Source organism: Abrus precatorius, unplaced genomic scaffold (assembly GCF_003935025.1).
Source record: "Abrus precatorius isolate BTA unplaced genomic scaffold, Abrus_2018 Scaffold10, whole genome shotgun sequence".
NCBI lineage: Eukaryota > Viridiplantae > Streptophyta > Magnoliopsida > Fabales > Fabaceae > Abrus > Abrus precatorius.
In genome coordinates, this window is record NW_020874292.1 from 8,907,024 (window position 1) to 8,921,461 (window position 14,438).

At 32.2% G+C, this 14,438-nt stretch overlaps 1 protein-coding gene and 1 pseudogene across 2 annotated transcripts; both read right to left on the reverse strand.

Annotated features, from left to right (window-relative positions):
* Positions 1 to 2,483: 2,483 nt before the first annotated feature.
* Positions 2,484 to 8,341, reverse strand: LOC113850934 (annotated as a pseudogene).
* A 951-nt stretch (positions 8,342 to 9,292) lies between these two features.
* Positions 9,293 to 14,202, reverse strand: LOC113871198 (2-oxoisovalerate dehydrogenase subunit alpha 2, mitochondrial-like). 2 transcript variants are annotated; one of them, XM_027508119.1, is made up of 9 exons: positions 13,774 to 14,202; positions 11,640 to 11,777; positions 11,190 to 11,372; positions 10,684 to 10,841; positions 10,473 to 10,572; positions 10,261 to 10,372; positions 9,949 to 10,088; positions 9,673 to 9,858; positions 9,293 to 9,579 (listed from the first exon to the last, which is right to left on the reverse strand). In XM_027508119.1, the coding sequence occupies exons 1-9, from the start codon at positions 14,035 to 14,037 to the stop codon at positions 9,412 to 9,414; spliced, it is 1,449 nt and encodes a 482-aa protein (XP_027363920.1). In that variant the 5' UTR covers positions 14,038 to 14,202; the 3' UTR covers positions 9,293 to 9,411. The 2 variants fall into 2 exon arrangements, with proteins under 2 accessions (XP_027363920.1, XP_027363928.1); XM_027508127.1 differs by lacking the exon at positions 10,684 to 10,841 and having other exon boundaries at positions 9,310 to 9,579; positions 10,473 to 10,580; positions 13,774 to 14,144.
* Positions 14,203 to 14,438: the final 236 nt, after the last annotated feature.

Genomic DNA, 14,438 nt, shown 5'->3' on the forward strand with positions numbered 1-14,438 from the left:
ATGATTATTGATTATGTTTTCATTTAAGGATATAACAATAAGATGGAAAATGAAAGGAGAAAGAGAGGAAATGAAATTAAAGTTGGGTTCAGAAAATGAATGATTGAGATGGTAAAAAGGATATCATAATTTAATCATTTGTAGATTTATAACTAAGGTAACATTAAGGGTGGATTGATTACAATGATCATGTCGGTTCTAATAAAATGTTGATTATCGAGATGAGAAATGCTCTTATATATATATATATATATATATATATATATATATATATATATAATTGAATACTATTTTGTGAAAAGTTTATGATGTATTGGCACTTCATAAAAAGTTTATCCAATACTCTTCTTTATTCTTTTTTTATTCTTAGAAACTTTATTCTATTTCAGATTTTAAATTTTAAATTATAAAACAACAATAATTACTTTTTGATAATATCATTTATTATTTGTCATTTTTTATAATGGCATGTTATCTTGACATGATGTATTGGAATTCATTCCAATAACTTATAAAAGAAAGAAAATCCAATGAACACCCAAAAAATAAATAAAACTTACCACCAAATAGTTTATTGAAAATTTGAAATAAGTTTTATGTGCTCTGTGGTATTGAAGTTTTTTCTGTCTATCATTACAAACCTTTGTAAGTGAATAGAAGAAGAGGTAACCAGTGAGTTTTATTTATTCTGTCATTATATTTAGTTATCTTTTATTTTATTACGTGTTCATAGTTGGTTTACCCTTCTTCACATTTTACATTATTTTTAAATATTAGGTTCTATCAAAGAATTTTACTATAGACTTTCCTTTCAACATTTTTTACCTTCTGCTTTCAAGAGACCATTATTCTTTCTTTCGACATTTACAAACATTGCAGATAAATAGAAGAAATATTAACTATTGTAAGTTAGGTGTAATTGATATATTTTTTTTTTTATGTATTCATGTTTGATTTATTCTTATTCACATTGTAATTATATAAACACTCTAAGAAATAAAATCTCCTAGTACTAGCAGCAAGCTCTCTAAACTCCTTTTATTATTAGTTTTGTGTATTTTGGGACTTCATTATTCTGCTTCCTTGACGATGAATCTTGCATTTGAATAGAAGAAAAACTTAAGAAAGTAAATTCAGCTATTATCTCTATTTTTTTCTTACATCTTCATGTATGGTTTCTAACAATACATAGCTTCTCAACTTCAAGCTATAAGATTGAAAGATAGAACTAATCTTAGTATGATTTGTTATTGAATATGTATCGAGTTGCATAAATAGTCGTTAACCTTTGACTTGAACAAGATCAAAGTTGGCCCAAAATTTTCTTCATGCAAATTAGTTTGGCATTAGGAGAAGGGAATCTTGTTATTTAAACTATAAAAAATTGTCTATAACTATTTTTTGTTATTTTAATATATGCACACCTTTTAAAAATACACTTTAAAATGTTAAAAAAAGATGACACCTTTAAACTGCAATTGTCTCCATTCAAATGTATAAAAATTACTTTTTGAGGAGCATGATAGCTGCTTATAACCTTCCTAAGATTGGTAATTAGTTGGCCACAATCTTCGACCAATTGGCATAATTATAATGATCGTTATTGTAATTACAGTTATGTTAATAGTTATAAGAACACTAGTTAAAAAGTAAATTAATATAAGTTTATTTAATTAAAAGTTATGATATCTAATGCATTGGTAATATTAAATTTTACATTGTAATATAGTTTCCAATCATTTAAGATAATAGATAACAAGATTGTTGTTCTTATATGAATTATGCAAAATGTTTTGAAAATATTGGTTACCTGAGAATGAATTTGATTAATATTACTCAGAATGGGTGCAAACTTATTGGCTAATGTCAGAGTGAGTTTTATGTCCACACAAGTGACGGCAATGTTATTTTTTTGTCCCCTTTTTGGGGGTTCCTCACAAGAGTCATAATTGGGCTGTGTTTGGGGTATTGGATTCAACTTTCCACAGTTCACATAGATAGATGATGCTCTGTGCCAACAATTCTATCAATGTTATAGAATCCACTAACATTCCCAAATATTTTGCAACTTTGAGTCAATTCCAAACTTGTTTTCTCCTTCCACTGACCCAACAATGTCCAAATGAGCCGACTTAAGATGTTTTCACAAATCATACAAATAAACAATAAACATATTAATTTTAAATGTTTATTAATAATTATTTTATTTGTTTTTATGAAGCTGTCATATTCTGTGACAGAAAAAATAACTGGTTTGCATTGCAAGCCGTGACCTGATGATCATAACAGGGGTTATAAGATCAAACAGAGGTGTTAGCCAAGCTTTTCCATATCCTTTTTTTACAAACTACATAATCCCCAAGCACAAAAAAAAGGGAGAAACCAAAACAAAGATCCTGGAAAGCAAAACCACAACACATGCACGCACACAACAAATAAGTATTGACAAAACAAACAACACAACATAATTAGCGTATGAAACCTCAACCGTTATAATTAGGTACAAATTGACCTTCCAAGGAGTGGAAATGGCTACTTTCTCCCTCAAGAAGTCGCACAACCTGAAGAAGAACAAGCTATTAAATGTAATTTGCATACTGGACTATTGAATGCTGCGTTTTGTATTAATTTTTTTTGTTAAAGATTTCTCTAATTTTTATCCAAACTGAATGTTTATAGAGTTTATGAAGACGTAACAAGTAATAAAGTATCTCATCGAGGCCAAAGTAATGTGAGGTCAAATTAAATGATTAATTACCTCTCCCATTGATGGACGCATCTCAGGCTTTCTTTGTACACAGAAATACGCTGCTTTAGCCATGAGGTACAATTCATAGGTGTCATATGATTCCCCAAGACGAGTGTCAATTAGTTCATGTAAAGCCAACTTCTCAGTCAATGGTTCAGCCTACATAAATTTTTCCACATGTAATATTTATCGAGGTCAGTGAAATTGTAATAAAGTAAGGTTCCTTTCTATACTCTAAAAAATTTAATGAACATGGAATGCAAGAGTTTTATAAATATCTATGAAGAAATTAACAGTCAAAGATACCCATTGTCGGATGGATTGTTGTTGTTCTGGATTTTTGTAATTGCCAACTTGGCGTCCTGATATCAATTGTAACAGAACAATACCATAAGAATACACATCTGTTCTCACAGAAACGATACCCTCTTCAGCGTATTCAGGAGCAAGGTATCTACATGAACAAAAGCAAAGCTTATTTTATATTCGAAACATATAATGTGACCAGTTAATAATTAAAAGCTTGAACATAATTCTCACCCTAATGTGCCCATTATCCTTGTTTGTAGAGTATCATCACCTGTCTTCCATTTGGCAAGGCCAAAGTCACCTAGCTGCATTTATAACCCATCATTTAGTATTTGAAAGCACACCAAAAGATCCGCTATAGATCATTTAATAAAAGTTAGTTGGATAAACCGCAAGGTAATAGAAAATAGTTTATAGTTGCAAATTCATCATCAAGGATAATCTCAAAGTTAATATGTTAATCTAAAATCTAGAAATGGGAAAGCGGCTTAAAAGGATCACCAATAATTTTATCATAAAATGAAGGTCAACTAGCATATAAAATATAACTGAACAATTTAAAAGATAGAACTGTTTTAGATAACTACGCTCCCTTTACATTTTTTTATATTTTTTAATTTGTGGATACTATTTCTTCCCCTTAATTCTAATTTGTTAAATGAGGCCTAGTATCCATTATTTTTTGGCTTAAGATTAGCCATATGTAAATGAAGTATCTAGAAATTTGCTTGTGTTGTATGTTTACGTGTGATTCATGAGAAAGAACAAATTAATCGGTTGAGGCGAAATTAATAGCAGAGTTAGCCAGAGCCTCGAGTCCTAATGATTATTATAATTTATGATAAAAGAGAGGTTCAAATTTTTAGTCTAATTTTGGATTTCAAAACTTTCATGGTAGTGTGCTGCCGATCAATCTTAAGGATAGCTTTTAGAGTTTGAAAGATGAATAGCATCAATTTAATTACTACTGCTTGAGAACTGATGAAGACATTCGGCATATAGCAACCTTATATCATTTTATCATAAGATCAACTTCTCCATAATTGTTTATATGATAAGGAGGGTAGATAATAGATGATAATAGGAAAGATTCAAATCATATATAACTGAAGTAGTATTTACGTGACATACATATTTTTTGGATGTTGTTGGAGTTATTCACTATTCTATCTCCAATCTTCCTTTGACAACAATGTGTCATTTCACAGAGAATATGCGTTCTAGCTAGCCAGCATCATGCAAAAGATGTCTATAGTTACTGAAAGTTCATAAGCACAGTACAGAAAGATGAGAATTATTATGAGAGCTGTGGGACAGAGAAGTTTGTTGCTGAGCTTATTACCCTTCTATCCCGTAAATCCCAATTTTTTAAAAAATAAAAGCTGAAATGACAATTATAGATATGAAGAAGTGTAAATGCTAAATGTCTCTTCTTTTTGTAAATTTTGCTAGCTGGACTTCAAATCAGAACATGGGTTTACATGTGTGAAGGAAATATGAATGCAAAAGGAAGCCTCTAAGCTGAAAGATTATAAAAAATGGGAATGCTGAGAGTATGTGAATGTTGTCAAACCAAAATTATTTGTGACACTATCCATGAACCTTTTCTGTAAAAGACTAACGCAACATGAAAAAAGAATTTGATGAGTTAATGAGACACTTCAAGGAAATGATTGAGTGAAGTAATAGGATCAGCATCGTCAATTACCAAAAGAGAATGAAGCATATTGTATTACATTACCATTGGAACAAATTCATGAGTGAGAAGTATATTGCTTGGTCGCATGTCCCTATGAATAATAGGACCACCACGGCATTCCTCGTGCAGAAAACGCAATCCCTTTGCAGTCCCAACGGCAATAGCATACCTTTGGTTCCACTTAAGGACCGCAGCATTATTTTCTACAAAAATATACTTATAGAAGTTAAACCTTAGTACATGTATATAAAATATATTTTTGAGATTTGTGGCGTAAGATATAACAGCACAGTAAACCATAGGACTTACCAAATAAATGCCAATGGAGAGACTTATTGCAAATATATTCATAAATCAGGATATTTTTGCTTTCTTTGCAACAGTAACCCAATAGCATCACAATGTTCTTGTGGCGAGCAAAACTTAATACATAAACCTCTGAATGAAATTCAGAAAACCCTTGTGAACTTTCTTCTTTCCTTACTTTTGCAGCAATTTGTTGTCCATCTTTAAGCTTACCCTTGTATACGCGACCATATCCCCCTTCACCTAGTAAGTTATCCTTTAAAAAATCATCGGTTGCATGCTGTATGTCAGAATAGCTGAATCTCATTGATTCCTTGATAAATAATTCAGTCCTTGTCCCACAGCCAGCACAAAGAATTGGTGCATCTGAAGATTTTGGTAGAAAGCCACATTGGCTTTGCTTTTGGTCAATCTGAGAAGTCATGAAATGTCTATGTTCTCCTTTGATGGTTATACCTGGATGACAGTTAAACTCTCGTTTATAGCAAAGAACTAAGTTGAATATATAATAAAGTCCAATTGCATATGCCACCAACAATTGAACCATATATGGATTTCCCTTCAACTGCAATGCAGTATTTGAGCTAATTTGAAACTACCTAAGCCTTTACCAATTTGCCATTTACAGTTTCCACTGATGTCCATAAGAAGCACAGAAAGGGAAAAGCATTCTCATTCTGTTAATGAGTACTGTGATAGTTCATATTATTAGAAATGGATGGAATAAAGCATAATGGAATGGAATCACATTTGTTTTCATTGTTTACTATAGGATGAAACGGAATATAAATCAATTGAATGCATTTCATTCAATTTCATCCAATATCTTTGTTTTCTTCTCCAATTTGGTAGGTATGGGATGGAATGAGATGCAACTAATTTATCATTTACTAATTTCTTTACCATTCTATCCACTTCTCTTACGACGGAATAAATTCTTCACTTCATCATATCATAAAATATCTAAATAATAATAGTATGGTAATCTTTTTTGTTTTAATTTCACACTCATTCCATCTCATTCATTCATTCTGTTCTATACCACTATTTCAACCATCATGATTCATGAAATATCCTAATATATAGAATCTTAAAATTTCTCTTCCAAGAAATGAATAATTATAATATTCCATAGGAAGGAACTAGAATCATGCACATAAAACACATAAAAAGATCTAGAAAAGCTTGTGACAAATGTTCATTTCCAAGCACACTGAACTAATGCTACTACAGCATGCAGAAAGAACAAAATAAGACAGACTAAAAATGAGAGACGTGAATAAAAAAGTTACTGACCTGATCTTTCATGCTTAGAAGAAGATCCATAATCTGATATGGAACTGTGTTCCAGTGACCTGTTGACATGTGACTGTTTTATATGTCTCTTAATTGTACCAGAGCTATCAGAAGAAGCTACAGATTGAGGACAGCTTTTGCAAGAGATAATAGACTGTTCAATGTCTTCAATACTATGACAATCTGATAGTGACACAAACTTGGACATGGAAAATCCGAGCCTTAATTCGGTGACCTTTGTATCATGTTCATTATGAGATCTCCAGATATCCAAAGACAAGTCATCTTTAACCAATGCAACCTTACATGGCATCTTGTTAAGGTGGAATCTCAGGTCGCGCCTTAGGTGTCTGTTCAAATTTACCCCGATATAATTGAAAACCATTAGAACAAAATAAATAGGAAACTAAGATAAAAAAAAATGAAACTTGAAAACAAAATTGAACCATAAAGTTTCAAATATAAACCTATTAACCAACACAAACCAAATCCTAAACCATTAATTTGGTAGGATTTGTTTTGATCAATGAATACAAATAAACACGTAAAGTGCAATAAAACTGGTGACAACATATTGATATGCATCCGTTGTTTTGAATTCTATCAGCAAGGTCATTGGTGTAGAATTTTCCATATGAAAAGGGAAAAAATTTCATTACCAAGATGCAAGTGTGCAATTAGATATACCTATTGCCACATTAGGATAAGACAATTATTTGGTAGCAATATCCTCAAACGACTAATGGAAATCATACATCATATGCAAGAGTTAATGCTGTTTTACACATGTAGAGATTATAATACCTATCAAGTATTATCCAAGATGCATTATAGTTTGCAACCTCTTGTAAGAGAACCTGTTTAACTGGAAAACCCGCGGTGACTTTAACTTCGATGCTAAGCTGCACATCCACGTAAAGTTATTAATTTGATTACATAGTAGCCCTTGAAAACATTCGGTCAAAAATGATTTGATTCACAGCAACATTAAACCAGTTAAGGAATTATTATATATATTCATCTGCACAATTAAGGATGTATTTATTAGGTGAAGTGGCAATTGCAAAAGCTTTCTAGAACTTAATACTATGTACCCCTTCATTTTCAAATTCTTCGTAAATTGAAAAAAGTTCACTTGCATATGCATCGACTTTCTTTCTGACTTCTTCCTCCATTGCACGAAAGTTCGTGCCAGCAAAAGACTCGGGGCATGCTAATGTCTGGTACCCCACTGTTAATCCAAATGAAGGAACAGAATAGTCACGCCATGAGTTGTAACCAGCAAAGGAAAAATCTATATACTATAACTTTCCTTCAATACACAAATGCTAATGATCAACTATTGATTGAATAAGTATTTACTCATTAACCTCTCATGACATTGGGACGTATGACACAAATTTGATCACGAAACTTACAGTAACAAGCCAAAAAGAATTATTTTGATAAGTTATACAAAAAAACTTAATGAAATAATTTACACACAACTTATGAAAATCATAAGCCATTTTGATAAATTTCTTATAAGCTCTTCCAAAGACTCCCAATATCATTTAATTTATTACTTTGGTAGCACTGAAATCTCTTGCTCAAACTGATTAAAGAATCTTACAGTATCTGCAATAACAGTATAACACTGACTTATCTCTCTCTGTATATAATAACAGTTTTCTAATGTGTCTAAGGGTACACGATAAGAATTTGTGTAAAAAATAAGTTTTTATTGAAACTTATAAGATCACAAAGTATTGAAAACATTAAATGTTACAGTTTCTAGTAAAACCTTTTACTTATTAACCAGAAAACTTACTGGGGTGAGACACCTTGTGCAAGATGCATAGCACAAGCAACTTGTCACCAGGAGAGAGAAAGACACTCCTGGCACGAACGTGATCTACAACGAGCTTGATATCGTGTTCAGTGCGTTCCCTTGTGGCATCACATGCAACAACAACGTAAGATGAAGAAGGAGGGCTACCCATACGCAATATCTATGCTGCAATGAATCTCTTTCAACACTACACGCTTTGTGATGATGATGATAAGGTTTGATGTTAAAGCTTGAACGATGACATGAAATGGGGTGACGTAGAAGAGTACATAACAACATGTAAGTAGCATTGAAGAGTGAGAAATGATCGTCCAATGATTCAATGACAGAACCAGGTTTTTGCCTTGTCTGTCCAAAACAGCACACTAATCATCTTTCTCTCACTGTAAGCTTTGGACAATACCAAGAAAATATGCTTTTGGATATTCGGAAACACAAGCATTGGACGGTGCCAAGAGGGGAAAACTACGAAGAACTTGAAGACAGTTTTGGTTACTGTTTGCTCGGACATGCTTTCCAAGATCCAGATTCTATTCATTTTCTCTTTTAAACTATTTGAATCTGTCATTATCAGATTAAATTATTCCATATTCCCTTCGCCTTGTAATCTTGTTTGCGTTGACATACTCAACATTAATTCCGGTCAGAATACCAACAAACATAAACAATTTTTGAACAAAAAAAGAAGAATAGCTAGTCTTACTCTTATCCGTTTGAGCAATATTTATGTCTAAAGGCAATGCAAACTATGAAGGAGCATTTTATGCATCTTCAAAGGGTGCCTAAACATGACCACATGGATGCTTGAATAATTCTTATGCCTTGATGTTAATAAAGTTTTAACTAGGATATGTGAGGAGATAGATAGATAGATTACATGATGTAGCCAATGTTTTTTATAAAAACCAAAATGATTAACCTGTGTGTGTGAAACCCAGGTTTATCTGCTTCTTGGTGAATGATAATGTTATCTTCAATGGCAATATTAAGTGCATTATTTTATTGATTTGTGAGCTTATCTCTGTTTCAAGTGTTTGGTTTCATACTTGATTCCAAGAACTAAATGTTACTTTTTGGTAAACTTATTGTGCAACTAACTTAAGGGTGAATAACATAGGAAGCATCAAATATGGAGAAGATTATAAGAACATTCAATCCCTTTGTATATTTTACATTCTGACAGTCAGATTTAGTACAATTTCTTATTGGAACTGCCAATATCTACAAAGGAACATCAGAAGGATAGTCTTTGGGATGCTTCTCTATGGTTTCTCTTAGTACCCTCTCTTGCTCCTTAAGGTTTGATGGCACTTGGTCATAGACATCATTAAACATGTCCTCAAGTGGAGGTTTCTGTGCTTTCTCTGCCACCTGAATCGCATGCATTAACTGTAGGAAAGTAACATAAATTAGAAAGAAATGTCAGAACAGGTTGGTGTGCACAAAGATGGACTAAACTGCAATATGCAAGATAAAATTTACCTGCTTCCTGATACTACTTCTAAGCTCCAATTCATCCTTGTCGCTCCACCAACCATTCCTTTCTACCCATCTTTTGAATCTATTTACAGGATTCCTTGCCATCTTCCAATATTCAATCTCATCGATTGGCCGGTACTTAGTTGAATCATCAGAGGTAGAGTGGTGTCCTACTCTATAAGTGAGAGCCTGAAGGTTATTCAGCATAAGATTGGTGAAACACTAAAATGGTGTGGCATCAAATATTGATCATCTTAGTATCAAAGAAGCTCAATGCACCTCAATTAAAACTGGTCTTTTTTCTCTTATAGCGACTTCTCTAGCAGTATGAACTGCACTATAAACAGCAAGAGCATCATTTCCATCGACTCTGACACTCCAGATGCCATAAGCTTGACCTTTGACTACAATTCCATCACCTAACCAAACAGGAAAAACAAATGTTTCCACAAGTTGTAAAATCTAAATCAGAGACTTTAATTTAATAGTTTTGGTAAAAATATGTAATGTTTGGTGAGATATCAAATAGGGTATGGACTAAGGTATTTCTCATTAAGAGTGTGACAAAAATAAATGAAATGAAATAATTACTTCTAAATTGTTCTTCTATAGGGGTACTGATGGCCCATCCATTGTTGCGGCAGATAAAAACAACAGGAGCCTCCATTACTGCTGCAAAATTCATACCAGCATGGAAATCTCCCTGAAATATTTGATGTGATTAAATTGTAGCAATAAGCATAGTGTTGTTTCATTCTATTACTGATTAAGACCTAAGAGAGAGATGATTCATCACCACTAACCTCACTGCTCCCCCCATCCCCACAATAAGTGACTGCACATGCACTTTTTCCATCCATTTTAAGGGAATAAGCAGCGCCCACAGCTTGAGGAAGTTGTGTTCTGAATTTCTTGCCAAACAACATTAACTTTTTCAGAGTTCATGTCATCAGTTAACAACTTTGTTTGCATTTATTTAAACATGTTTGTTCTAGTATGTTTTCTATGTCTTACGCAATGGGAGATGAAACTGTGAAGTAATTGTGCTTGTTAGACCCATAATGTATAGGCATTTGCCTGCCTTTCCCAAGATCATTTGTGTTTCCAAAGCACTGATGAGCAAATTGTTGCAGTGTAAAACCACGCCACAGTAGAATTCCAGGCTCCCGGTACTGCCAGTGACAACATGATCAGCATTTTCATCATCAACAAATATGTACGTGCATCAATTTGTATGTGTTTGTCAAATCATAATAATAATAAGCAACTAATAATACTAAGATTTTATTAAAAAGAAGAATTTATTACACATTTGTAACCTTATTTAATGAATGTATCTCTTTTTAATAATTTTTTTTTAATGTTTAAATTCAACCTTGAAGACTAAGGTTAAGAAAACTCAATAATATAAGAGTTTTTTACGAGCATAAGGGAAGTTAAGTGCCTGGATAGTGAAATGCAAGACTAAGAGGTGCTAGTTAGAATATTAGATAGCAGCTAAAGTAAGATGGTAGGCAAACCTGAGGCAATACAATATCATCAGGAGCAAGTGCTGCTGCAGATGCAATGTTAACTGCTTCTTCTCCCATTGAGGTGAGATAGAATGAAATTCTTCCTTGCCTCTGCACTTCATAGAATATGCTGTCCATACTTTGAAGAGTGACCATGTCAGAGTACATCTTCACAGCCATTTCCTTGCTAACCTGTTAAATTATGTCCCAGAGATTACTCAACAATATGTTATGTAAATATCAATAGTGTTCCCATGTGTTTCATCTAAATTTTTCTTCAATATTTTTCCAATAATGCTCAAAATCAAAAAAATTATTAAATGTTTTTTATATCTTCAAGATGTTTATTTAATTTTTTTTATAAGGTATTAAGAGGATTACAGAAAAATATAGCATTACTCTATCACAAAAGCTAAAGTCAAAGTTTGGTTGGTGGTAGTACTGAGTGAACTGAGATACCTGTACATAGTTGCTGTATGTCACGAGTTCGCCATTCTCATCAAGAACTCGATAACAGGGCACCCTTTTCTGAGGAGACTCAGAAATGAATCTCATCTCAGAGGTAAATGCAACTTTCCCTCCAGGAAAATCAATGACCTGACACAGTGAGAGGCAGAATTAAATAATCTTAGGGAATATGGTAACATTAATCCTTTGGAATAATTTGGGAATAAATCCTTTTAGCTTTTGGAAAAAGTTTCTGCTATTTTCATCATTAGGATTTAGTGGGTTAAGATTATGAAATCTTTGAAATTTAATTAATAGCTAATCTATCTTGCCTTGATTACTTTAAAGACAAATCTACTTTAGATAAGCATATATTTGGTTTATTTATACGTGTGAGAACGAAAATTATGATATCCACTATGATCTCAGATTCTTGGAAATGTCACATTGAGTCAAATACCAGATGCCATTTAGTATGCTTCAAACTGGCAGATTGCTAATTCAACCTAATTTTATGCATGGTGTGAACTGATCGGACCAATTCACTTCTGTTTACTTATTTATATAACTATAATTTAGAATTATGAATTTTAAATAATTTATTAAATTTATTTATTTGCATAAATATTCATTTTAAAATGACATTTAAGAAAAATGAAACCAACTTGCAAGTTTCTAGATCACCCCACATTATCGCCTAACTTTGCACCTTCTTATAATTTGTAATATTATTTACATGTAAAATATTAATTGAAAGTCTTGGAGTAGGATGGTTGAACCTTTTAATATAAATACTTTAAAAATATATATTTAATTTTTATCGCGTGTTATGATTTGCTTAAAACGATGCATTAATTCCTTCTAATTAAAAATTAATGTTTTACTTTTAGAGTTTAAAATGAAAAATCAATCAATTGAAAGGGGTTTATATTTCCTTTGACATGGGTGAGCAGGGGAAGATGGTAAAGATTATAGTAAGTAAAAATTTCAATTGGGTATAAGGGCCCAAAACAGTGGCGAAATATCATCCACAATAAATAATAGAACAAACAAATGCTATTGACGTGTTACACGTTCATTCGGTTGCATGTCTTTTAGTACTGAATTACACGTGTGACATCATCTACTTTCATTAGTCACATAAAGTAACATCAGTGGTTGCCGTTAATGATGTAAAAAAAGCTTTGAGTTTAGTACCATTTCCAAACAAAAAAATCAAATCAAATAAGAAGTTTGATAAAATATTATATTTTTTCATTAAACAGAATAACGGTATTTATATATATCTATTTTTGTAACAAATTAATCTATAAGGAAGAGAAATAAATAATATATATGATATGATAAAAAAAAATATAAGTAAATAAAATTATAAAAAATGTTGGTAAAACTTTATTATATGAACAATATTATTGGTTCGTAATCTCCAAATCAATGCTAGCCGTATTGACCAAAAACTTTAACGTAAAGCCTTTACAAACTCTAAATTGAGTTTAAATATTAAAAAGTATATCCTTAGACAATGACACAAACAATTGTAAATTATTCACGCAAAGCTTATTTAGAAATGAAGCATATCGCAAACTTTACGTACCTCGTGTTAAAATTTTAATTAAACTTATGATTATTTAATCTCCAACACCCTGATCTCGTGTTATGATTTAATTCTTTAAAAATTTAAAACTGATTAATAATACTATTTTCACAATATTATTATCTCTCTTCATCATATTATATTTATTATATTTCAAACTTTTCTTCTTATCTTTCTTGTCGGTATAATTAGTATAGTTGCGAAAAACATGTATATATCGAAATTAAGAGCTTTACTAAAAATTTCATATACATTCCTTCAATGTAATTAATTCTACAACAACAATACTATTGAACGTGGTTTTTAGGTAAGGAGAACCTACGGGGGCGTTCTCTGTTCCAAGTTCAGATTGGAAATACCAGAAATAAGAGAGAAAAAGAAGGGATGATCAAGAAAGGTCACACAGGCTTCTTAACTCAACAGACAAGAATCAACATCTAAATCTGAAAAAACTGAATAGACGATGGCTCACTAAGCTATACTTGAATCATAAAAATAGAAAACATTAGTAAATTAACTCTAATAATTCATATAATAATTATAATTAATTACCTGATTATGATCATCCTCACAGACATCTTGGTCCAATCCTAATTGTGCCGCAGCTTTGGTGGATTCAAAACGCGAGAAGGAGGAAAGGGTAGCTGAGTTGTTACCCGTTGGTGCATGAGATATCTCACGGCACAAAAAAGGGTTATAAGTTGATGGAAAGAAGGAAGAAGGTGAAGGGGTATGGTTAAGAAGTGGTGCTGACAAGAAGGAGAGGTTTTTGTGAAGAGTGAAGATCCTAGACCTTCCCAACAAGAAGGAAGCCATTCCTATAACAAGGGGAAGGGACTAGAAACTAGAAACAAGAAACTAAACCTATAAATAATGAAATTAATGATGATGGTAGGGTAGATGTAGATGGATTGGAGTAGTTCCACTATCACACGTACTTATCTTTAGGTGTCTGTTGTGGGTATGGCAAAATGGGTGCATAGCATGGGTGTGAAGCTGGCCTAACATGTTAATACAAACCTTGGAAGTGTTATCCTTGGCGTGGGACCACGTAGGATTGTTATCTTCTAGCATTCTTTTGGTGCCAAGCTAATACCAACTTTTTCAAAATATTTTATTATTATTAGATTGGATTTTCTACAATTAAATAACGTGCGTGAATTTGCTGTGTACTAACGACCCTAACACGGCATTAGGAATCAAGTTAATTAATAGAT